The sequence below is a fragment of the Parasteatoda tepidariorum genome, chromosome X2, assembly GCF_043381705.1.
Source record: "Parasteatoda tepidariorum isolate YZ-2023 chromosome X2, CAS_Ptep_4.0, whole genome shotgun sequence".
NCBI classification, from domain to species: Eukaryota; Metazoa; Arthropoda; class Arachnida; order Araneae; family Theridiidae; genus Parasteatoda; species Parasteatoda tepidariorum.
Genome location: NC_092215.1, coordinates 56,830,259 through 56,857,200, shown reverse-complemented (window position 1 = coordinate 56,857,200; position 26,942 = coordinate 56,830,259). Strand labels below are relative to the sequence as shown.

The window sequence follows — 26,942 nt, the reverse complement described above, 5'->3', positions numbered from 1 at the left end:
TACATTATACAAGGTCTGGCTATTAATTTCCAGGACTCATGGAATAACTCAGAAGAAAAAAAAGTTAAACACATAGCCATTTAATATTATTCGAAGTAATCCCCATCAGCCGTAATGCACGTCTGTGCTCGGCTGTACAAATTTCGGAAAGAAGTTTTAAAGTCCTCTTTTGGAATGCTCTTTATTAGTGACGTTACAGTTTTCGTGAAGGTTTCGACATCCTGAATTCTTGTTCCTATCAGTGAATTTTTCTGCTTAAGAAACAGGAAAAAGTGTGTGCTAGGTCTGGCGAGTATGGTGGATGCTGCGACTCAACGACACCATGCTGAGCTAAGAATAGCCTCACAGGCAAATGCAATGTGTGGACGCGAACTTTTTCAATTGCTTCCGGCTTGCGTACGAACTATGCGCGGATCATCTTCCACGCTTTCGCGTTCGAAAGCGTTTAAACCATTCAAAAGTTCTTGAGCGAGATAATGCTTCCTTGCCGTAAACTTGTTTTAACAATTTGTAGGTTTCTGCAGATGTCTTGCCCAATTTGAAGCAAAATTTAATGTTAATTCTTTGCTCCATTTCACTTCGACAACAGGAATTTAAGAGCTCCACTTTAATGCTCCTTTCCACGAGAACCACTCACTTCAAAAGTTTTTTATATACTTCTATAGTTACACTTATTTATATCTTACAGACAGCAGTGTAGTTTATTGACATTTGCTCGAGGAAAAAAAAAATAGAAATTCACCAAATCTTGAATGCCAGGAAAATGACATATTAGCTTAGAAGTTTAAAAAACGGTCATTTTAAGTTAATAGTAAGTAACTCAACTTAAGCCTTTATGTAAGATGGACCATAAATTAATTCTTTTTATCCACCGTTGAAAGAATCAAAAAATTTTTTGTTGCTGATATGTACAGAATAAAATAGTGTATAAAAATCAATCATTAAATAAATTTTTAACTTTGATCACTTCCAAACATATTACAAGGAACAAGGGACAATGAATTGTCATATTTCGTGAGAATCACCCATATATACTATATATATATATAAATACAAGAAAACATGAAGAAAGTTTACTGTTTTTTAAACTGTTGTTTGTTATTTTTTTACTTATTATTTCCCCCCCCCCTTTTTCATATGTCTATAATTTTTCTTTGTTTTATCTTCATTTTGATATATTTAAGATATATCTTGAATATTTAAGATATTTTCTTGATTGAGAATAGGAAAACTGGAATTCAGTGATACACAAAATTATCAATGAAAAAAAAAAAAAAATATTTTGAAAGAATTTACAATTTACCTGCTCTCCTCTAATATTAGGATTGTCTTTAATGCACGCATCTAAGCCAAATCTTTCATTTTGCTTGCGGAATTTTGTATCTATACAAAGATCAACAGCAACACTTCTAATCTGAAAAATAAAACAGAGGATCAATTCTTTATTTCAATGCTTGTAATTATTGTATCAACTTAAAATATTAAATTCATTATATCGGAATTAACTATGACTTTTATAAATGGGATTTTTAACTCCTTTCCGACTACTTAACTTCTTTATTCCGCTTAACCATATACGAGGGTTGTAAATTAAATAGTGGCAACTTAACCTTTAAACTCACAGAAGGACGGGCATGCGCAAATTAGATATGGGAGCTGTGAGGTGGGGCTGTTGTCGATGTGTAGAGTGCAAAAAAAGTCGATTAGCTTAGAAGGGTAGTTGTTGTGTGGCGTTAAAGTGAGGAGTTTCGTTTCCATCGCTCTAAAGCATGTTTTCAAAAGGTGATCAGCGGTCGTGGCTTACAATCGAGGTTGCTCGTGGCAAAAATGCAACAGAATGCTATCGAGGATTAGTGGAAGCCTTTGGAGCAAATGCTTTACCATATAGGACAGTATCACGATGGATTCAAGCATCTCGTCTTTTTTCGTCATTAAGCCTTTTCACAGTTGCGCGCCCTTTTGTGAGTTTCAAGGTTAAGCTATTTAATTTACAACCGTCGTATATAGTACGAAAACGTGAATAAAAACGGGCCATACTGAGTAACTTCTGATCTAGTGATCGGATCTTCACATGCAAGAACTAAATCTTAACGGTATAAGGAGATTACCTCAAACATGCTAATTAATACAGGCAATAATTTAAATTTTTATAAAAAAAATCGTATATTTAAAATCCAATTTTTCAGAAGCTATTTTGACTTCGTTCAGTCGTTCGTTTTGATTTCGTACCACCAATTTCATTCAAATTTTGTATTTTGTTATATGAAATTACATTCTTTAAAATGACAAACATATTAATACTTAACAATTTAAAATTTGCTTGAAATTTATTAAAAAAAAATTAATTATTGAAAACCATTTTTTACATGAAAATATCTTTGGATAAACGAATTTTACAATTGAGTGCAAAAAAATTTCGATTTGCTTTAAAAGTTTTCGAAGTATGGCGATATACGCAGAAAGTAAAATTATAATTGAAAGGCCCAAACTTTCAATCGCTTTTCTGACCAAATTATTGGGACCATAATTATGAGTTTGTTGCTACCCTCCATATTTTGAGGGTCAGGAATCCGTAGAAAAAAGCTAAGTTTATTCAGAGAAAGGAATCCATATAAAAAAAAAGCTAAGTTCATTCAGAGAAAGTACATTATTGTGTCTGATTTCGTTTCCTTCACCTTCATAAGTAATTTAAAATTTAAAGTATAAAGAAAATGAAGTCAGGTAAACCTAAAGTAAGATTCAAATGCTGAAAAAGAGTATTGAAATGCAAACTAATTATGAAATTATTACTTAATATTAAGCTGTGAAGTTCTCCAATGATCTGTTTGCAATTTGTTATTTTGAAAATTTTTTTTCATCATCCTTTGAAGGGGCTACGCAAGAAACTCTTCATGACAAAGTCTCTTTTGCACACATATGTAATTTAAAATTAACCATGAGGATTCATGGTAAACTTCATGGTTTCACTTAAATCATAAAGTTTCAAATTGTGAAGAAATGTTTTCAAAATATCAAAATGCAAACAAATCTTTGCAGAATTACGTATTGGGGAAGTAATTATTTGTATTTGTTTGCATTTTGTAGAAAAATTATTCATGGTTTTCTAAAAAAAAAAATGAAATATCTCTGCCAAAATATGAAAAAAATATCACAAAATATGAAAAAAATATCTTTAAAGCCTAAAAAAATTCCCTTAAATGATGGTTGACCGTGTACAGCTAATCGCAGATGGCGCTGGGAATCAAAATTCGTTGTAAGATTCGTCATTACTTCGACTGATTTTAAGGTCTAAGCTTGAAAAAAAAAAAAACGCGATCCAATATTATTATACTTAGTAGTGTTTTCAATCTAACTTTCAATGAAACAAACAACAAATGAATGACACCAAGCTTGCTATGATACTACCCATAATAAAACAAACCGAACTATTTTACAGAAGTGTATCGAAATAAGGGATGACACTCAAAACATGGCAAACCTTGCACTTTATGCGATATTAATTTTGTTCTAGTGTCACGACCTGTTACAATTTATACATTACAGTAAACTCTTATGAATGGTAAAATTACGCGTTAATTTAAACACAAATCACAATAATAAAACTTCCTAGCCTGTTCACACATCGTCTTATAAGCATACCATAAGCGGAGAGATACACCTGAAGTTTTCTAAATTTCTTCCTGTTCAATGTTTATATTCAGTCAACCATCCGTAGAGAAAGAAAAAAAAAACCTATAGAAAAATAGGAGGTTGATCGATACATCTAAAAAAAAGAAGGTCTCAGCAGGGGTTATCAAGAAATTTGATTCTTTAGTAGTCCACGGCACAGTTTATGTTCGGTACGTCGGACTACTAAAGTGATCCGCCTTCATTTTTCTAGGAGGGTTGATACGTCCATTATAATTAACAGATAAGTTGTTAACTTCATTAAGAAAATTAGAATTGTTAAAATACGTGAATACCTCTCCTTTGGCATAGTCGGGTGGTTCAATAGGAGGATATTTTTTCGGTTGATCGTAGGCCACCTTCTCTATAAACCATCGAAAAGGTTTACACTGCAGGGTTTTTCTCAGAGACTTTTGATCTGTTAAATTACCCGCGTCAATTTTTCTATAATGAGGTCTTCTTAAATACAAATATTCTTTATATTCATCCATCCACACTTCGGCCACTCGTTTATAATTCTGTTAAAACAAAAATGTAATTTAATAAAACATTTTATATAATTAATTTCTTTTAATGAAACCCCATCGCAATTGTCAGTTGCTGGACAGTGATGTTATTGTTTCAAGGGTGTCATCAGATTTAAAATTTCTAATTACAGAATGCTTATCTAAGGGATTTTAATGCAATTCTAGGAGTTGTTCTACTTTTATTGTAAAAAATATGATTGATACAATTAAGCAAAAAAAAAAAATTTTTTTTTTTTTTGAAACATGAAGGTACTCCGTTTCACAATAAACGACACATTTACAAGATATTAATAAAAATTGATAGAGGTATTTAAAGCTTATGGTTTATTTCTCTTTTAATAAATTGTAATCTTTATTACTCGTAATCCTGCCGAGTATCACAGGTTTACTACTTTTCATAAAAAAGACCTCGTTGAAAGAATATATTATTTCTATTTTTTCTCGGAGAAAGTAAACTATTAACTGTTAGAAATTTATCGAAAAAAATGGTTAAATAACAGTTTGCTATTTCATCATATTCAACCTAAACAGTCAAATAACCATGAAGAACATGGTATACAAACTGTTAACTATGAGAAAAATAGTTTGACTGCTTTCACCTTATACAGTTAAACAATCAGAATTTTATCCGCGTCAACTAAGCGCACAAAATCGACAATGAGAATCTTTCAAATGATCTTCGAAAGCTAGAAGCTAAGCATTGTGATAAAGAATTCATAATTTTATTTTCCGTCATTGGATGCTTAATAATCTTCTAGTTATAAGTGTATGGTGAACACCTAAAACTATTTATTTCCTTCAAAGCTGATAGTGTCGTGACCGGCTGAACGAAGGTTCAAATCCGGACGTTGACACAACAATATTTCTTCCATTCTTTCAACAGTTTCCCATGTCCCGCACTCCTAAATTGGTGAACTATTGAAATGCATTACTCTCATTCACGCATAGATGGCAGCACAACAGAGCTGCTTAACACAAACAGTCTAGTATTTCCCATCTTTCACGCTAGAAGGCAAACTAATTAAGCCACATACCAAAGGCAACTTAACTTCAACCTAATTCCATTGTCCATTACCTAACGGAAAGCTTAACATAACTTCAATCTGCAGTTAAATTTCATTTTAACGGTTTTGAAACAATTCTAACTGTAAATAATTAACAAAATTTTATATTCATGGCTTTCTAACCAAACCAGTTGTTAATGGTTTCAAACCCGTATAGGTAAAGAAACGTTCCTACCCGTAAATTTTACAATTAAGTGGATGAACTGACTGCTGTCGGTTATTTTACCGTAATTTTAGAATGAAAATTCATTGAAACAGTGTATCTTTAACTACCACATTCTTTCTCCGTAATAAAAAGTATTTTTTTTTTGTAAAATTTAAGAAAGATAGCTGTGTTAGAAATGCTAATCTGTTGTGGTTAGTCAATCAAAATCTCTAAAAAAAGGGGAAGAAATATCCTGGTAAGAATTTGGTTAGTCGTCCATCCCAAGGATTTGGGCCCTTGACTGTTACAATGCAATACAATACAATTTGACAACCACAATAAAATACAATAAATACAATTACAAAAACAAAAAAAAATAACAATGACATTAGAGTACAGATGATTTCGTTACAATAAAGACAGCTGACAAGAAGCATTGCCCAAAAGCATGATAAGAAGAACTCTTCGTAAGATGATTAAAAATGGTTAAAATGGTTAATGATGGTTAAAAATAATTAGAAAATCTATAATTGATAGCAAAAATACAATAAAATTAATTTGAAAAGTAATCAAATTTAAAAATAGGCGTATAAAGCAGCAATTAAAATCAAAATATACAGGGCAATTTAGGATCCAATAAATATAAACAAAGCACCAAAAATAAAAGCATCTGTACCCAAAATCAGTAAAAAGGGCAAACATAGGAATCTAAGCCAGAGTATAGGTATTTAAAGTCAGTAAAATCAAAGTCAAAAAAGCTAATTACAAATTTGAAATTTAATAATAGAATAGTCTAAGCAGCAGAGAGGTGTAGTCCAATATTAAATCTGATAAGTTAAAATACTTATGGGATGGTAAACAAGGGGACCATGAGGTCGTTTGGGGACATTATGTCTTCGACACAGTATTTAATGATATTTCTTGTTTTTGTCTCTCTGTTCTGCACCACGACCTCATGCCTCCCTGGTTTTTAAAAGTGATGCCACTGAGTGTTGTAAATTTATTGCATTCCGTTAGTAAATGTTTGATGGTTTGGCCGCAGTATTTGCAGCTTCATGTCTTCTTAAATAGTCTAGCTTGATGTACACCAAACACTCAGTGGCCTGTGTAAAAGAGATAGAAGTCACTTAAAAGTCTTAAAAATATTCTGGAGGACAATTATTTCATGAAATTCTTGGAGCTAATTCATAGCTTGGATTGAATTCATAGGAATTACACTGAGGAACAATTATTATTATTTTTTATTTATTTATTTATTTTTTTTTGGTTTTTCGTTGCATGAGATTTTTTTTAAACAGATATTAGATACTTTCAAATCTGCAACTGGTTTCTTTCTCCAAGCTACAGTTTTTTTAAAACTGAAATTTTTTAGTCTATTTTTTGTAAAAACGTTTAAAAACGTTATGTACAAACGTTAAGCTTAAAAACGTTTTCCATGACAGGAGGTCGCATAAATATTGCAACAAATTTCTACGGGAGTTAGGACGCATCATCAGGATTAAAATTTCATAGGAACCCATGCCAGGAAATGTCTTCGTACGCCACTAGGAGCTCTTCCTTTAAGTGAATTGTTTCCACCCTTGCTTCTGAGCAGATACTAATAAGGAAGTGCTCCTAGCCGAGTTCGACGACATTTCTGAACAAGGATTCCCGTGTAATTTTAATCCTAATTTTGTTGTCCTAACTCCTCTAGAAGTTTATCACAACATTTCAGCCACCCCTGTTATATATAACGTTTTTAAACTTCTACATTTCGACAAGAAAAAAATGACATTTACAAAGAATGTCATTTAAAAAGTGTCGCTCAGAAAAAAATTGTCATTTAAAAAAACTATCCTTTGAAGAGAGAAGCAGATTGCAGTGTTGAAATCAATGACGTAAAAGTACTCAAGATCTGTTAAAAAATCGGATTTAAAAAAAAGTCGTATATTTAAATTCGATTTCTGAGGAACTATTTAACCATTTTCGTTCAAATTTTGTATCCTGCCATGCAAAATTACATGCTTTTAAATGACGTAAAAAATCTTATTTTTTGCTATTAAAAATGTTTTCGACTATTATTTAATATTTTAATAAATAAAAAATAATGAATATTAAATAAAATTTATTTTTTACATTGAATTATATTTAGATAAACAAATTTCCTAATTGTGTGCAAAAATTTTCAATTCTCTTTCGAAATTCTCGAGATATGACGTAAAATTAACATTAAAGGGTCCAAATTTTGGATCGCTCTCCTGATCAATCTATGGGGACCATATTTCCCAGATTGCGACTACCCCCTATATTTTGTGGGACAGAAATCCGAATTTGTTGAAAAAAATTATGCTAATTCACAGAAAGTACGTTTTTGTGTTTGATTTCGTAACTTTAAATATCGTTTGCCCTATTTTAGCATATTTGAAGTCAACCCGTCGAACAACGAAGAATGAGTCCTAAAAAGTGAATATACAATCATTAGATCAAACGTTATTCAGCACGGTCCGTTTATTTTTTGGGCTCATTGCACAGTTCGACAAAAATTAGACTAAAAACGTTATTTAAAAAAAATCTATAACTTCAGGATTCGAAATCCCCATGCCCGAATCTGGCAAGATCAAGTATTTGTATAAATGCTACAAAAAGTTTATTCTTGAGTGTTATTAGCGCAGGTGAAGCGTTCTTTTCGAAACTAAATTCTTTTTCGTTGTTCAATGACCGACAAACTATAGTCCCTGGCCTAATTATTAGACGTACTGTGAAATTGTATGCAAAATTTTAATTATCAGGTGATACTATACAGCTTTATTGTTTTTACGAGGATGAAACCGGTTTCAGTTGTTTACGTTCGAGTATCAATTGGTTAAATTAGATGATATATAATATAAATTAGACGATTAAATAAATTAGACGCTATATAATATAAATATAGAATATTTATTATCTCAAGTATTATATTAGTATATTATAATAATTAGACCAAATTATTAGACACACTGTAATTTTTAAATAATTATATGTTTCGCACGAGTTTATATGCAATACTTTCATATTTAATCATACATGTAATGGGCAGGAGATTTTATTTAGATACTTTCTATTTGTATTTATTTTCAACGTATTTCATTACAATGTTAACAAATTGATACGTAGACAAGTGCAAACCGGTTTCATCCTCTTAAAAACAATAAACCTGATAATTAAGATTTTACATAGAATCTAATAGTGCGTCTAATAATTTGGCCACGGACTGTGTGTCTAAACTTAATACTATCGAAAACTTTAATATAATGCCAGTTTAAATATTTGAGCTTGATATCATGTTAAGAAAGAAAAAAACCCCCAGATAAAATAAGTTAAGGAAAGAAATATTGACGCTGCTAACTTACTCTTCCAACAAAATCTCCAAGTCCAGGATTAGGAAAAGGTGCAAATTTTCTATAAATGTGACCTACTCGAGAACAAGGCACATCAAACATTTGACCTCCACATTGCCATATTTTGAAAGAAAGTTCATATTGTTCCCCACCCCACACATCCAGACCTTTATCATAACCCCCAAGATTCCAAAAGAACATTCGATCAATTGCAAACAGTCCTCCAGCCATCACAGGACTTCTAAAAGAAAATACAATCTTATTTATAATAAGATAATAGAAAGAAGTAGGAACAAGTGTAGAAAACATAATTCTCGTCTCATTAAGTAGTAAAAACATGTACTAAAGTCTTTAATGATGCAGTAATGTTTGTTGTACAATTAGTATCTTCTTCTACTGAATATGAAACCCAAATATTCACACTTTTTCAAAATGTCCTATTAAAGCAACTAAAGAGCATGTTAGAGACTCTTAGATAGGGTACAAATTAACCTCTGTTCCATTCAGTTCATTTATTTTTAAAATAACAAAAACCATCCAATTGTTGTACCCTACCAGTAAGGTCAGGGGTTCCAGTTGTGATAATAGAATTTTTCCACTAATTTTCTTTTTTTTAAATGTTTATAACTACTTATTCAATTATTTTATTCAATTTTTTAAATTAAATAATTTAAATTTTTAAATTGTAATTTTTTAAAAAATAAATAAATTAATAGATATGTATTTTTTTAAATCATTAAAAATAAAATTTTTAAATAAAATAAAAGGATTATTAAAAAAAATTGTAATTTAAGATTAAAATGAAAGTTTCAAAAATTTTTTAAAATTATATATTTAAGTTAAGAGTTTTAAAAACTTCTGTTATTTAAAGTTTAAATTAAAATTTTTAAATTTTTTTAAAATAATCCATATATTTTAATTAAAAAGTAAAAAAATAAATATCTATTTTATGTTTTTTTAAAAATTATTTTTTTAAGAATTAATTAAACAATATAATTAAAATTAATTATTAATTTTAAAAAATTAATTAAAATTAATTAATTTTTTTTTAAAATTAATCAAAATTTATTTATTTTTAAAAAAAAATTAATTTAAATGAAAAAATAATAATTAATAAATTGAATAAAACCTATCGAATAGTAAACTTTTACAGAAAAGAAAATTTGAGTTCAACTGTCCCAGCTGGGATTGAAACCTCGGATATCTCTGATAAAAGGCAAACAGTCTAAAATTTATATCACGAATACACAACAGATGAAAAGTTTTTGTTAGTTTGAAAGTAAATTTACTCAAATTTTAATAGGGCATATTTTACCCTAATTGTACTCTATCCAATATTTTCAAACATGCTCTTCAATTTAAGCTTAATTTGTTTGAATTGAATATTTAGAGAGGCTTACTTCTCTGGTTAAGTATAATATACTCACTTTATTTTAAGGATATCAAAACGTTTAATACGGTGTCTATGAGGTGACCAAAGAAGTTAAGAAACTTTGAAGTCCATGCCCAAAATCTATAGTTACTTTTAAACATTTTTAGTCTAATTTTAACAGTTAGCAGAGGATATCACTTTTTTGTTTGTTTAAATAACCGTTGTTGAAGAGCCGACCCAATTTTGGGTTTACGACTACTAATGTTCAAATCCGTAGCCTTGCAATTTGAACACAATCCAGAAGACAAGCGAACTCCTGGATCAAGTATTGGGAGAAATTTGCCTTCGTGGAGGACTTTTTGAGGGAACTAACCCGCATTTGCGTTACATGGAGAGGAAAGCCACGAAAAACCTCCCACGGTTAGTCTGATGGCAAGGGAACTCTAACCCATGATCCGTCTACCACTAAGGATATTTCATGTTAGCACTGTGGTCGGTGCAAGATGGAGTCGGAGTTCATATCAACCAGCCATCGTTGGGATTTGAACCCGGTTCGCCTCATTGGAAGGCGAACGCTCTATCCTCTGAGCATCACTGCTCAAGATATCAATTTAGAGATTAGAGATTTAATAGTGGTAGTGGACTACCTTTCCGCACTATCACAAAAATATTCAAGATACTTCGGTTTTTTCGGCTCAACTATAATATTATCTGAAGTTTCTTAGGAATACATTAATAAAAATATTTTTATTAATTCACATTTTGTACAAGTATAAAACAAGCACAGATATATGTTTAAAGAATCTGGTTAAAATATTAACTAATATGCATGTCTCATGGGCGACATAGCCTAAATTAACTTCAAACGCTACGTACAAAAAGCTAATGTTGTAGTTAATTTGATAGGCAAATTAAAAAATTTTTTAAAAATAACTACATCACCTTTTTTAAAAAAAGTCTACCAAAAAGAATTATGCATATAAACTGTAGCAGCATAAAAATTGATTCCTTAAAATTCGAAGTCATGATTTGAAAATTAATAAAATTTTAATAATTTGATAATTCTTTTTACTGTAATGAAAACTAGCTACACTTAAAAAGTTAGGTACAGTAAGTCAGGGTTACTTGGATCCTAGAGTTACTTAAACCTGAATAAAAAAAACTATTTTAGTCCCTTCTGATGCGCTGGACTCACGTTCGTGAGAACGGGATTTGAATCCAGCCAGCCGAAGACTCCCCGTGTAGTAAATGACGACTGGTGCACATTAAATCAGTCGAGTCACAAAGTCTTCCATGTTCCTATTACAAATTATATCTGTAGGGGTACCGAATTGGAGATTGATAGTTCTCTGGTTCTGGTCGAAATTCAGATCTGTGGATGACTGAATCGATGTATGAATGGGTTCACCCTACAAACGGGTATGACATATGGGTGTGTCAGAAGCCGAATTCTTGGGCATAGATGGTGCCACTGTAAAACAATCACACCCACTCTGCCTCAATGACTGACAACAACATTACAACAACAATCGCTTCTGACATTTTTTTAGTGAAATAATGTATATAGTTCATTGTTTTTATGCAAGGTCCCAATACGCTGTAAGCTCCGGCCCAATCCACGTGGTTTTTGCCAGAGTTTAGAGAAGATGACATTAAGAGATCTATTGCATAGCGCTTGTCTTACGTTAATTGTAACATTTATTTTGTACTCCTTAGGGACACGGTAATTTGCAAAGAAATTTTCGCGCATGCGCTTTGCCGCTCAAACAGCATTACACTAAAAGGATACCATAACCTTTTGCAAAATAACCGATTTGTTCACTGTATTTTATGTTTAACAACTTCATTGTTCTATAATCTGAAATTTCTCTTTTTGAATCAAGTAAATGCATAGTTTTATTGGTTTATCAGTATTTTATGTGATTTTACTGTAAATTTTAAATTCTCTTTTTCTAAACCAATACCTTATGACCTAATACAAAAGATAACTAATACAATCCTCTGTATTAAATTTTGTTATGAATTTGTATCCTTTATATCTACATAAAAATACACCTGTTTTGGGTAAAATTCTTAGAATTTTTAATTTATACAAAATGCGTGTACTACTAATAAATCGTTTCTTTGGGACGTCATTTAAAAAACAAAAGATAGCCCAAGATTTTCTGAAGAAACTTCATTAAATTAATTGCTTTTTAGATTAGTATGACTTCACATAATCCAATTGAATGGCAACCCAATAATTATTTTTATGTATGCAAAAATATTCAAACAACTGTCATAAACCGAAAGCATAACTGGTAAAACTAAATACCAGGATACTTCTATATAATTTTAAAAGAAAATAAGAGGGCAATTCGGAACTTCGCTGTAAATAAGAAACCCTCATACTAGTAAATTCAGTAACAAATTCAGCACTTAGTAAATTCAACACATATTTTATTTACAACTAAGTAGTACACCTGTTTTCTATTTTTAAACAATGTCACCATCTACGGAATATAAAACTGAAAGACACCTTAATAACTTTTGCTCTAATAGTCATATTTTAACGAAGATGCATTGCACTCTTAATGTTTCATAGGCCAAACCAATAATGTGTTATACGGACTATATTTTAAGCTATGAAGGCAGACACAGAAACAAACTTTCCATGAAAAATAATACCTTTTTTTTAATGGATTCCTGGACTCTCAAAATAAGGAGGTAGCCAAGTTGGAAAATTTGATTCCAATGCTTTGGTAGTTTGGAATCCTTCTTGTTGATTTCAATTTTTACGCCATCTTTAAGAAGTCGCATTTTTAAATGTTATTTCTTAATAACTACTCAACCAATTCTTTTCAAATTTTGGATGTTATCATTTAAAATTACGTACATTTCAATTTGTATACGCAATTTAGAATTTTTAAATGAAAAATAATCGTTTTACACAGCAGTTTCTAAAGTGTGTTCCATGGAATAATGCTTGGGGGGTTTTGAAAGGGGGATTTTTAGGAGAATCAATAATAAAGGGGGGTACAAAGGTTCTGTAAGTTAGGATTTTTTTTTTAACCGGAGATAATTAAATTTATATACAATGAATGATCCATAATTTATTAAATTTTTCAGCTGTTTATTTGAACTTATTTGTGTCAAATGTTAATTAAAAAAAGAAGCTAAATTTGAAAAAAAAATTCTCTTTTCTATAGATTGAATAAATCGTGAAAAGGATATACCTTTATAAAAAAATTCAATTAGTTTTTTTCTTAGAGCTTTTGAATTTAAAATAGAATAACTAAATTCAAGAATAATAATTACATTCTTTTGATAACTAATCTCAGCTTTTGAAAACCCTAATTCAACTTATTTAATTTATTTTTAGCATATGCATGCATTAAAAACAGATTTATATTATTAAATATTTCCTTTTCTTTAAACTATATAATTTCAGAATAATTAGCTTTTTTGGTTTGCATATTCAAAGCTGCTAGCGAGCTTTTATATTTTTTTATAATGTCGGGATTCCGTTAAAAAAAAAAGCTTGATCCTTTAGGGATCCATAGTCAAAAAAAATTGGGAACCACTAGTTTAATAGTGTTTATGGGTCAAAATGTTCGATAGCTCTCTTGTCCAAATTATCAAGATCATATTTCTCAGCTTGCGGCTACCACTCATATTTTGAGAGTCAGAAATCCGTCGTAAAATTATTCAGGGAAGGTACTTTTCGTACGTCTGATTTCATAACTTTAAATATCATTTGCACTAATTATTTAGCTTACTTAAGATTAGACCCTCAAACTACTAAGATTGCATTTTTGTGCTTTAAAATGTTACCATTAGATCAATAATTATTAATGTTTTCTCTGATGATTTTGCGAACAGTTTATTGAAACACTTACTACAGAATCCTTGTCACTTCTGCATTAAAGACAGCTTTCTGTGATTTTAACCAACTTGTTGTAGAAATCCGAAGTTATTCATCGTTAGCAAAGTGCAAACCACTTTTTAACAACAAGAAGATGGTAATCAGAAGTTTCCGAGTAATCAGAAGTCCTTGAAAAGTCCCAACTGAATTGGCCTCAAAAGATTTTGTGCTTGCCGAGCACGATGAGAGTAAGCGTTATCAAGCAGTACTGCAGATGTCAGCAGGCTGTGAGGTTTGCTCTGGTTGGCTCTCTTTAATTTTCTCCAAGTGTTCTTCGTGCCTCACATTTGGTGGTATTTTTAATGAAAGCCTACATTTTGTGACGTTATAACTCACGCTGCAGAACGATATTTTATGTTATAACCGTCGTTGAACAGCAGACTCAATTTTTTGGGTTTACGACTACTAATGTTTAATTCCTTAGCCTTGTAATTTTGAACCCAATCCAGAAGACAAGGGAACTCTAGGATCAAGTATTGATCGAAATTTGCCTTCGTGGGGAACTTTTTGAAGGAACTAACCCGCATTTGAGCTACACGGAGAAGAAAACTAGAAAAACCTCCCACGGTTAGCCTGACAGCTAGGGGACTCTAACTCTACCACTGAGGATATTTTACTTCAGCACTGTGATTCGAACCCGGTTTACCTCATTGGAAGGCCCCATCACGGCTCGCAGTACGATATTCTGAATATCTTGAAGCTAACTGAATCCTAGATTGTTTGATATAACAATGTTAGTCCACATCAGAGTTTCTACTTTACTCTCGCGAATTCAAAATATGGAAAAAATCGATCTAAGTAAACCTGACCGCAATTTAAACACGTTATTTGTGCTAGAAAAAGTACCAAAAAAAAGAGGATTTGTAATAAAAATTACTTGAATGGATCAGCTGGATGTTTAAGGTCTTCAGGAAGCAAAGGTAATCTTTTATAGTAGAGCTCCCAATCAAAGGATCCTCGTGCTCCTTCATCTTGTGCACGATATGCCAAAGTTTCATAATCAATTACATCAATAAATGGACAGGCGACAGTTTTACGATTAATGGCTATAGGTTCTAAAAAGAAATATCCTCTTTAGAATAATTCGTAGATTAAATTGCATAATGTAAGGTTGCTATAAATTACAGTTTAAGTAACAATCATCTTAAAAGTCAAGCTTAATTTCTCATTCACATGAAATCTGACAGCAAGCACGTGACGTCACAAGAGGAATAAAAATCTGATTCAATACCTTCTAGCTTGATTTCAGGCAAGCATTGTTAGGCGAAAACAGCTTCGAGCCAGACTGAAATCCATGTGATGGTTGCCTTTTAGCATTATGAGCTTATTTTTCACCTGTCCTAATAACAAGAGGTACTTGACTTCAGGAATGTGCAAATTTGACAAGCTAATTTTGGGCAGGCAGAAGACTGCTTTAAGGAGCCTGTTCTCAGTTTTCTTGTAAATGGCCTTACCTCGTTTTTTCATTTTACGACAGGACACCGATCAAAATGGATGGTGACATGATGGAACAATTACATCGTTGTCGGATGGTTCGGTAAGCGCTTTTTCATTTTGACGATGTTTTCTTGAGTTGGAAAAAAAGAAATTACTACTGATCGTTATGAAAGTGGGAGAAGTTAAAATTATTTTCATAACAATTTTTCAAAACAAGCTATTTATTTTTTGAGAACACAAACTACGATACTGGTGCCATCTATGTTTTTAAAATGTGAATAACATTTGAAATTAATACGTAGACCATTTGAAATTGAAAAGAAGATTACTAGTAATTATTTTCTTCATAGTTTATGAATGGCAAAACTTGTAAAAAATAATTTATAACAACATGTTGCGCGTTTTTTAAAAATATTTTTGGACTTATCAAAAGTTTAAGGCATATTTCTTCGCATTTTGGATAATAAGATGCGTGTTAATTATTTGTTTTTTAAGCACCAGATCACAAGTAAAATATAAGACAAAGGGCAAACGCAAAAGTGAGATTTGATAATATATGTGGTTGCTCATCCGATATGTCATCCCCATAAACGATATATAGATGATATTGTATCTGTGAGTCCTTCTAAAATGTATTTTAAGAAATCCGGAATAGTCAGACGACTTTCGGGTTCGTTCCGTTGGTTTCGAGTCGTATAATGAAAGATCAGCCATACATTATGAATTATTTTAAAATATAATATAATAATATTATATAATAATGATATAAACATTCTTCGTAAGACTTCCGGGTTACAACTTCCGATTGATTTTTATGCCTAAACTTGAAAAAGGGCACCATCAAATATTATTATACTTGTAGTGTTTACTACAATATAATGTGTTTTTTAAACTTAAATTTCAACGAAACAAAGATAAGAATTTGGAAGACTCCGCAAGCATGCTATGCCATGCAACCCAAAAAAAAATTTACTATATTTTACATAAATATAGCCAAATAAGGGATAACACTCAAAACATGGCAAGCTTTACACTTTATTTATGTTATGATATTAATTTATCCGAAATTTGTTTTATGCTCAAAACTAGTTAGAATTACAGGAAACTCTTGTGAATGGTAAAATTACACTTAGATTTAAATCACAATAATAAAGAATATTAAGCACATCGCCTCGTAACATAAGCGGAGGGATACACCGGAAGTTTTCTAAATTTCTTCCTGTTTAATGTTTACATTCAGTCAACCATCCATGGAACTACCCGCAAAATTATGGAAAGATTGATCAAACAAAATACGTGAGGTATTACAAGATAAAACTGCTGCCACGGAAAAGCATTTTTATATTTCGAAAATATTACCATCTTGCATGTTCATTCTTATTAAAAAAAGTAATAAGAAATAAAATAATTGTTAAACTGGAGGTTTAATTGACTCATTTATTCATTTTAGACTACTTAATTTTGGGAGGCACTATATGAATTTTGAGAGCTTACCTATCAAAGGTGGTAACCAATCTATATTGACTTCAGTGTGTGAATCTAAAAAGACCAGAATATCACCAACAGCTTTTTTGGCACCCAATAATCTTGCTCGTATCAAACCTTCCCTTTTCTTTGCACGAATCACATGAATAATGGAGGAATGTTTCTTGACAAAAGAGTCTAATGGTGCTTTCAATTGAGCTGGAAAAACATTTATGTAAAGGCATAGTTTAAAATAATTCCATTTGAGCTTTGACCAATCCTACTTTTTTCAAACATCATAAACACTCGGTTGTAGTGGTCCCTTCTGAACCACCATTTAACTTAAGTTATTTCATACGCTTATAGTGAACAGCTAAGAAGTTGGTGGTTGATTTATAGTGGATTCGAAATTCAGGTCTTATTTATTCCTTCAAAATTGGAAATTATGTTTTTTTTTAATGTCATGCTAAATCTTACTCGAGCATACTCTTCGATTTCAAAGTGGGGTGAACACAGAGGTGTAATGTAAGTTAAAAGAGCGTAACAAGAAGTTTCTCGCCTTAATAATAAAACCACATGACTGGTCGGTGGTCAAACACCCCACAAGTAGGGAGGTTTGACCCAGTTTTTACGCTTGTGAAGAGATGATTAATAAAAGTGTAGATTATATTTTAGATTAAGAAAAAGAACCACAATAAACTATTAATTAATGTCCACTTAAAAATTTTATTGCCGTAAAAAAGTGGAAAAAAATTAAATAAAAATTGTAACAAGCGTACTTTTAAATAAGTTTCCAAGTAATTGTTTTTCGAAAGCTCTTTTGTGATATGAAATAAGTACTGAATAATGGATTACACTGGAGAATTTTTTCTTTTTTTTCATGCTGTATAAGATTTTATAATGGTTCTTAGATATTTTCAACGCCATTGATTTCAAATCTGTAATCGATTTCTTTCTCGAAGCTTTCTTAAAATGATATTTTTAGTCTATTTTTTGCCAAAATGTACGTGTTCGTTATATATAGCAGGGGGTTGCATAAATGTTGCGACTAACTTCTAAGGGAGCAAAGAATATACGTAGAGGAAGAAGACTAGCTTCCATAAACATAATGTAAACCAGTTCCCCAAGGATTGGTGCTACCCCTGTGTATAAAGAAAAAAAACAACATTTAGGGGCACTGCAGCTGAAGTTTTCGAAACGGGTTTACACCTTCCCCTCCTCCCAAACACTACCGGGGTTACGGAGAAGTAGAAAAGTTTTCTATTTATTATTAGTTTACCCTGCATTTTTATGCTATTGTATTACAAATTAAGATATTTCTTTGAGAATATCATCCCTGTTGTCTACAAACACATGTTGACATAGAATAAATAAGGAACCATATTTGTCCAACAACCGGTTCACAGGTGACGTACCTCCTGACTCTCACATAGCTTCTTTTGTGCATACACTGGATCTTTGAACATAGGATGCTCAGCTAAATCTGAGTATGTTGCTCAACCTGTATGTTGCAGTTCCTCGCGTTAGTTATGTATTCGAAGAGCTGGACTTCTCCTTTCTATATTCTTTGTTTAGGGCACATCAAAATTAGAATTGCGTAGGAGAACATACCCGGAAATGTCGGTGCTTCCCTATTATGAACTGTTTTTTCGTGTGCTTATGAACGGGTTATAATAGGAAATAGCTCCTAGCCACATACAAAGACATTTTTGGGCATGGGTTCCTATGCAATTTTACTCCCCTAGAAGTTTATGCTATCCGCTGTTATATATAACTTTTTTAAACTCCATATTTCATCAAAAAAGTCTAAAAAGTTTCATTAAAAAAATCTGTATCTTTAGAAGGAAAATTACTTTCAGATTTGAAATCCCAACACCCGAATCAGGCAAGATCAAATATTTGTATAATGCGACAAAAAATTTGTTCCCCGGTGTTATTTTTAATACTGAATTTTTAACGACTAAGAAAATGGCACAAATTTTAATTAAGAAGAAAAAAACATAGTTTTTTAAGAACGTTGTGTGATTTAATGTTTAAATATTTGAAAAGTCACTTGAACATTGCATTGTCTGCATTGAATTGCAAAAATGCGTCCATTTGAGATGTGTTCGCATTTTGAGAAGTGTTCATTTTCATAAATGCTCATTTTGAGCAGTTTCCATTTTTGAACCAGATTAAAAACCTCACCAAAGTAATTTTGATTGATAGCGTATAAAAATATTTGCTTACTGTATCACATTTAAAAGAATGACATACCTTTAGTACTGAAATCATCAACCAGAATTATTTCTTGAATGATTTGTACTGGTGATCGATTCAAGACACTTGTTACAGTTCGGAGAAGTGTTGACCAGTGTTCATTATGAAAGGGAATCACTAGACTAACTTTAGGTAAGATTGACAAATAGAGTTTGGTTTTACAACTGGAAGAAAAATTAATTATCAATTTACTCTTCTTTTAGGCAAATAAAATGATCAATATTTTCAAATTATTGAACACTACAAAATAAACAATCAGGGTGATTCATAAAAGATTAGTAAAATTTAGAGGGAAGGTATTATTGCGTAGCAACCCATGACTGAGTCAGAAAAGGTGTTTTCATGAAAGCAGTGAGTCTCGGTGGAATTGGATTAATGTTCCTCCGGAAAAAAAAATCTTCAAAAGTCATTAAATCAAAAACTAAATATGGCACACAGGTCATATAATTATCATTTACATAAATTATCCTATTATTTAATGTTAGTTTTGCGTTTTCTAGTAATTGAGGAAAATAGCATTTCCAAAAATAGCTTTTTTATCGTAATTTATTGATTTGGCGATAATTTTGTACAATTACCAATTTTGTACATTAATATTTGGTATATTAAATAATCAAATCGAAAATTAAGGACATACATATAAAATAGTTAAATCTACCATACACCAAATATTATAAACTGATTTATAATTTCTTAATTATCAATATCGGCTAGTCTTATCTTTAACATCGCGAGAATCACGGGCATCTGAATTTTTCCTTCTTTTCTTTTTTTTTAGTGGGGAGAGAAATAAAATACATAGTTACAATAGTTCTCTAAGCTTTACAAATAAAAGAAATCAAAAACCATTCTGAAAAAAGAATATTTTTTTTTATTGCTTTGTTGCTAGGTACATGTTTTTAACTTTATACTGAATTAAAATCAATGATGATCTAATCAATTGTAATTTTGAACCCAATCCAGAAGAAAAGGGAACTCTTGGATCAAACAGTTTGACAAACAGCCTTCGAGGAGGATTTTTTGATGGAACTAACCCTCATTGGCGTTACATAGAAAGGAAACCCACGGAAACCTTCCACTGTTACCCCTACGGCAAAAGATTCTAACCCGTCTACCAGTAAGGATACTTTATGTCTGCACTGTGATCAGTGAAAGCCGGGAGCAGAATTCGTGTCAACCAGCCACCACTGGGGTTTCGAACCTGGATCGTCTAATGCTCTATTCTCCGAGCCACAGCAGCTCAATAATTATATTTTATTTTATAATCAGCATTGAACAGTCGACCAAATTCTGAGTTAACGACAATTAATGTTCAACTCTTTAGCCTAATGATTTTCAATCAATTCGGAAGACAAAGGAACTCCTGAATCAAGTATTGGAACAACTAATCTTCGTGGAGAGCTTTTTGATGGACTTAACCTGCATTTGTGTTACATGGAGAGGAAAATCACGAAATTCTCCTTAGGTTAGCACGACGGGAAGGGGAAATAATGGTTTTAATAATGTTTTATTTAATAACCGCAGTTGAACAGCCGACCCAATTTTGGATTTACGTCTACTAATGTTTCAGGGAAACATTTCCCACTAATGACTTTAATTGTTTGAAATTATCAAAATTTTGACTTAATTTGACATCTAGTCTAGAATATTAATTTTTTTTTTACATTTTCAAGTCCGTAGTATAGCTTTAAATGCAATTTACTAAAATGCATGTTCAATACATTTCAATAATTTTCATTGGAGAAAAGTTTGATTGACAAATTATTTTAAATTTGCGAAAATGGAAAAAATTTCAGCATCTTTTTTTTCTTCAAAATGGCTTAAAAACGTTTAAAAAAAAGTTTTAAACAATTTTACAAAAATTATGCGTCGATTTGTTAATGAGTTATAAAACGACATTATTTAATAATAAAATTCTGAAAAACTATATTCTAGTTTTAATAGAATAGTATGTAGTTAATAATAGCTTAATAAAGTCTAATATTCCATACCTTGGATGTCTGATATCTGGAAGAGTTCTGTTTAAAGAAATGAAATCACTAACAAGAGCATTGAAACCATTCTCTTTATACAGTTCATGTTTGAATTTTTCAAATCCTGATGGTAAATAAAAAGGAAGACCTTGTTCTCCTGGGCCGTGAGGGATTTCTTTAACATCATACCATGATTTTTTGAGAGGATCCTAAATTAAGAATAAAACTGTGTATTAAATAATGATAGTTGAAGCTGAAATTACACGCAAGCACATTAAACAATTTACACACACATGATTAAGTAATAGTACTTTATTAACGTGGTGCTAGAACTGCGAAGTCAAGCACTTTACTGTATAACAGTTTAACGAGCACCGATAACTAAGCTGATCAGCGTCCTCAGAAATATAAAAAATGAAGAGTATAATTTCTAAACTGATAATTGAGAACTCACTTCTCAAATTTAACATTCTGAAAACAGAAATCCCTTGCAGAGATTCTCTAGGAGAAATGATTTATTTTTAATAAATTATTTAGCCCTGCAGTGAACTGATCGTGAAGACACGGTTCCCAGTAGAACACCGAAGTCAAGCATCACTGACTGCTGTCGTTGTTGTAGTTAATTTACGTTGCACTAGAGCTGCACAATGGGCTATTGGCGACGGTCGGGGAAACACCCCTGAGGATGATCCGAACACAATTTTGATCCTCTGCAGAGGGGATGGCACCCCCGCTTCGGTAGCCCGAAGACCTGCACGTGAAGTCGAGCACTTTACGGTACGAGGACCAATACCGCACACCCTCGGTCCCTACGTAGACTGATTCGAGTGGTCACCCACCCGCACACTGACCGTAGCCAGTGTTGCTTGACATCGGTGATCTGCTGGGAACCGTGTCTTAACGATCAGTTCACTGCGGGATCACTGACTGCTGTCAGTTAGCGGGTAGTTGGTCACTTTGATCAGCCTGCGTAGGGATCGAGGGTGAGCGTTATCGGTCCTCGTTAAACAGTTCTACCGTGAAGTGCTCCACTTCACTCGCAGGTCATCGGGCTACAAAAGAACAGGAGACACCCCCTCTGCAGAGGATCAAAATTGCGATGGCATCATTGATGTTTCCCAGACAGTCATCAATAGCCCACTCTGCAGCTCTAGTACGACGTAAATAAAATACCACCTACAAAGCACTGAGATCACCCATTTAAAGTTAAATGCGTCCTTTCATTACTTCACTGTTTTCTCCATCAGGGTCATTAAAATTAAATTTCTAATCACAAATTTATTGTTCTCTAAGTATTCAAATAAATTTTATGTAAAATTTACATTATTTACTCTGCACGCATGCTGGATTACAGAGTACCCAAAAGTCCACTAAAAATATTCAAGTGGTAGCAAACTACTCATTAAAACAATTTAAAGTTTTCCGAAGTTCGCAGCCACTTTAATTTTAGATAATATGCATTTAGCATGTATCAGACTTCTATACATGTAATAATAAGTTTAAATATTTGTGGTGATAAAGAAAAATTAATGATCAATTTCCGAAAAATGGGAAATATATTTTATTGTAAAAATTTTGCAACCACTTTATTAATTTTGGCTGACCTTTGGGAGCCCTTCTATTACAAGGAATGTATCTAAAGTATCATATGCTATTTACAACGATAATTTGCATGGTGTAATTAAAAATATTTTTACTATCATAGCTAATTGGTATTCATTTTAAATTGTCACAAAATTTAACGTTCGTTGCATAAAAATGTCAATTTCGATTATTATATAATGCAGTTTATGATGATGCAGTTTATGATAATGCAGAGTTATGATAATACAGCTTATATAAAATTGACAATACATCTCAGCAAATCCGTTCTTCAGAGTTTCGAATACTAAATTACAGTACAGTGAAACCTGTTTTAGATGTTTCAGTATTTTGTATTCTCGTTACTATTTTCTTTCCTATTTCTAGAATCAAAACTTACCTTTACAAGAAATTTTTCCCTATTTCTCAGTTAGTTTTCAGACTGCCAAATTTCATTCTAAAGCATGGAAAATCGTCTGAAATTATATAGAAGTGTTTCGAAACAATACTCGTTGTGGCCTGAATATTCTCGGAAAAAGCTTTAGATGGTCATTAGTATGAATTAAGTTTTTTTCTTTTCACCTGTTTTTGAAAAATGTGTCTCGGAAAAAGAATGAACCGGGACAGACGATTAGAAAGCTATGGTATAGTAGACGTTTTGTGGTACGTACTTAATGTTTAAACAAAATAATATTCAATGAAAATAGTTTAATATGTTAATGATTGCGAAAAAGAACTTATGTATATGAATCATGAGTTATTAGAAAATATAGCTTACTCAGAAAGTTTTTTTCTTTCCCCTGAAAAACTTAAAAGGGTTTTAATTTACTTCGAAAAAGTCATTGCTGAGTTATCAAGCACATTTCGAAATTTTAATTATGAGAAGATAAAATTTTGTGCATCTTCTACAGATTTAAAGCTGTCATATACAAATCATGATTGGATTTAAAGTGATTTTAAATTCACCCTCTTTCTGTCCCTTAAAAAAAAAAACTCTAACATTGTAGAATAATACCACGCATTTTTACAACTCACTCGTATTAAATGTAAAATTTAGTGAGTATAACCTAGATGGCACATTTTATGATTCTACCAATTTTTTAATGTGTCAGAGTATTGACTATTAAAAATAAAATTTGAACTTTATTTATAGTTTTTCAGTTTAAATATTTTCAGCTTGCACGCAAAAAATTTCTAAAAGTAATCCCGGAGCAAAATTTAGCTACGGTTTGAATATGAAAATATCAATTTTAAAATTTTATTTCTAACCGATTGTAAAAGTTATATTTTCTAATCTCTGGAATTTTAGAATAAAATTTTATTATTTTAAATAAAATTAAAATTTTAGTAGTTAATATTGCATTATTAAATATTTAAATTCTTAGTCTCTTGAGTTTACAATTAAGGATTGGTCTGTAAAAATCCCACTTTACATTTTATTAAAGGGCAAAGTCTCTGACTTCAGCTTCTGGGTGCAGCATTTGGAGCTGTGCAGTTTCGTAAAAACGCATTATGAGCTGTCCATTTTCGATAATATTTATTTTGAGCTGTCCATTTCGTTAACACTTATTTTGTGCTGTCCATTTAGTTAACACTTATTTTGAGCTGTCCATTTTGTTAACACGCATTAAGCTGTAAACTTTCGAAAACAAGCATTTTGAGCGAGATGTCCATTTTCGAAAACACACATTTTGAGCTGTCTACTTTAGTAAATGCGCATTTTGAGCTGTCTACCTTCGTAAATAAGCGTGTTAAGTTGTCTACCTTGTTAAACAAGCATGTTGAGTTATCTACCTTCTTAAACAAGCATGTTGAGTTGTCTACCTTCTTAAACAAGCATGTTGAGTTGTCAATTTTTGCAAACATGCATTTTGAGCTGCCCATTTTTGTAAACATTTCGTGCCGATGGGACCAGGTTCAAATACTCACTTTTTATAATTGTAATTTTTAACACTTTCGTTATTCAAGCTTTCATCGAGTTTCGTAAACCAAGTTATATTTTATTATTGCTAGCTTCTCAAATTCTCCTGTAATAAAATTTCTGAAATTTTACAAATATATGGTTAGTTACATTGAGTTTAAATGTTTTTAATTGGTAGCTATTTTCATCATTTAAATAATCTTCCCGCATATTTTTTGAATTAATATTAATTTGATTTCCAGTATGTTGTAAAACATAAATTTAATGTATATTTTTAAAACAACATTAAAATAAAAATTTAAATAAAAACTGAGGATAAAAAAATTTAAATAAAAACAATAGGAAGTGAAATAATATCAAATGTTTCAATTCACCATAAATATATAAATATTAAGAATAAATTTAATATGAGAAAAACACACTTACTTTTATTTGAGGCAAGATAGAAGGATTAACAAGTTCTATTGGTGTCCTTACAGTTTTAAGAAAAAATACACCACAAAATACACAGATTGTCAAAATAAATTTTAAGACTTTTGTTCTATAACGACGAGCCATTTTTATAGAGTATACTCACTCTAGCATAATGTTTACTTTATCACCAATTTTTTTTCCTCACAAAATTCAATTCGCAATATCATGATGATTTTGACTCTAGAAAAAATTTTAATTAAAAATTTAAACATAATACCACTTGTCAAATAATCTTTATACTATAACTACATTCCCTCGTTCTTTTTGTCATTTTGAATGAACCTGAAATTAAAGTAAGAGGCATTGTTAGGCTACAAGACACAATTAAACAAATAATTTTTAAAAAAAATCTTATTTATTCTTTTAAATTTTCCATACATATTGTTCACAACATTCGTTTTTAATGCATTTTCATTGCTATTTTGTTTCCCCTTAATTTAACCTTTTCAATGACCGTCAGACTGAGATGGAAGCGTTTCTCCTGACCATACGTACTAATACGAGAATATTCTATTAAGATTATGTCCATGTGATGTTGGGACGTTAGAGTGAGAGCCGTGATGTCAGAGATTGTTAACACGTTAATTGCCACTTCAGACGGAGATTTCCTTAAAATATGCGTGTTTATTCTGATTATGTATCTGTTTCTCTGAGTCTTGGAGGCAAGGCCACTATCATTTAGCCACTTATATTTGGCAATAGATGTTGAGGACAAATTTACCAATTTTATAGCTTTGTGCATACGGATTTTATTACCTTCAATACACGTACATTTTATTACATTCACTACCCTATATCAGAAACGTTATAGACATAAAATGTTCGCAAACATTCGAAAAATAAGTGTCATAGCCGTAATGAAGTAAATCTGTCCTTTTCATTGGGCCAGTAAGTTTCTATGAAAAGGCTGGTAGAAATGAAGTATCAACTAGATGAAAGTCAACAAAACGTTATGAACTCGTGTTTTTTGGGAGCATAATTACTCCATATTTTTCGAGCAACATCTAATGTTTCCAGATTCTTAGTGTGGGTGCAGAGTTTTAAGAGAACTAAATTAGATTATCTAACTAGAAAATTTTGAATGAAGAACAAAATCAAGATAATTCATCAGAACGCTATCAAATGGGTAAAAATAGGAAGCTTTTCTGGTAATGAAAGATGGAGTGTCAATCGATGAAGCTATGTTTGAGCTTAACTCATGTAATTCAATTTTCCAAGCAGAAGCTATTGAAATACATGAAGCCATAAAATTCACAATACAAAGAAAAGTAAAAGCTGCGGTTTGGAGTGATAGTATTTCGAGTTTACTAGCTATAGCCATCTACAGCAACAGTAACCCGACGCAATCGGCGTTTTCCAAAACAAATACCACCAAATTGCAGTGGGTATAAACACATGCAGGAACCACGCGAAATGAGTTGACGAACTAGCTAAAGAAAAATCGAAATCAGCAGACTCAATCGTTTCAGTTAAGTCCCCCCCCCCAATCATTATGTTAATAAAGTTCTCCGGCTAACAACAAAGGTAAAGTGGCAAGAAATATAGAGTAAAGAAAAATACGACAAATTGGTGCACCAGATCATCCCCACAATGGGGTACAAATGGCCACGTGAAATACTGCAGTTCATTACGGATGTCATATCCTTTCCGTAGATAACCTCATCGTTTTGGAATCAGAGCACAGACTTACGTGCCTACGAAAAGACTGGAACACCCATCCACTAAGCAACGGAATATCCATTGACTACATCAAACCATCCGAATTTCCATCAAAGGCTTTAATTATGCGAAAAAATCCC

The 26,942-nt window shown here is 31.6% G+C and overlaps 1 protein-coding gene across 4 annotated transcripts in view; it reads right to left on the bottom strand.

The window, feature by feature from the left end:
• LOC107453380 (putative polypeptide N-acetylgalactosaminyltransferase 10) overlaps positions 1-26,942 on the bottom strand; it is a 39,909-nt gene that overhangs the window by 5,300 nt on the left and 7,667 nt on the right. For 2 of the 4 annotated variants that reach the window (XM_016070199.3, XM_016070200.3), the window contains exons 2-9: positions 25,096-25,425; positions 21,186-21,376; positions 19,192-19,358; positions 16,966-17,154; positions 14,912-15,089; positions 8,771-8,999; positions 3,963-4,184; positions 1,304-1,414 (exon numbers count right to left, since the gene is read on the bottom strand). In XM_016070199.3, coding sequence (XP_015925685.1) covers positions 1,304-1,414; positions 3,963-4,184; positions 8,771-8,999; positions 14,912-15,089; positions 16,966-17,154; positions 19,192-19,358; positions 21,186-21,376; positions 25,096-25,227 — 1,419 coding nt within the window. In that variant the 5' untranslated portion in view covers positions 25,228-25,425. The remainder of the gene's footprint in view (positions 1-1,303; positions 1,415-3,962; positions 4,185-8,770; positions 9,000-14,911; positions 15,090-16,965; positions 17,155-19,191; positions 19,359-21,185; positions 21,377-25,095; positions 25,426-26,942) is intronic. The other 2 variants (XM_071188371.1, XM_071188369.1) reach the window with 2 other exon arrangements.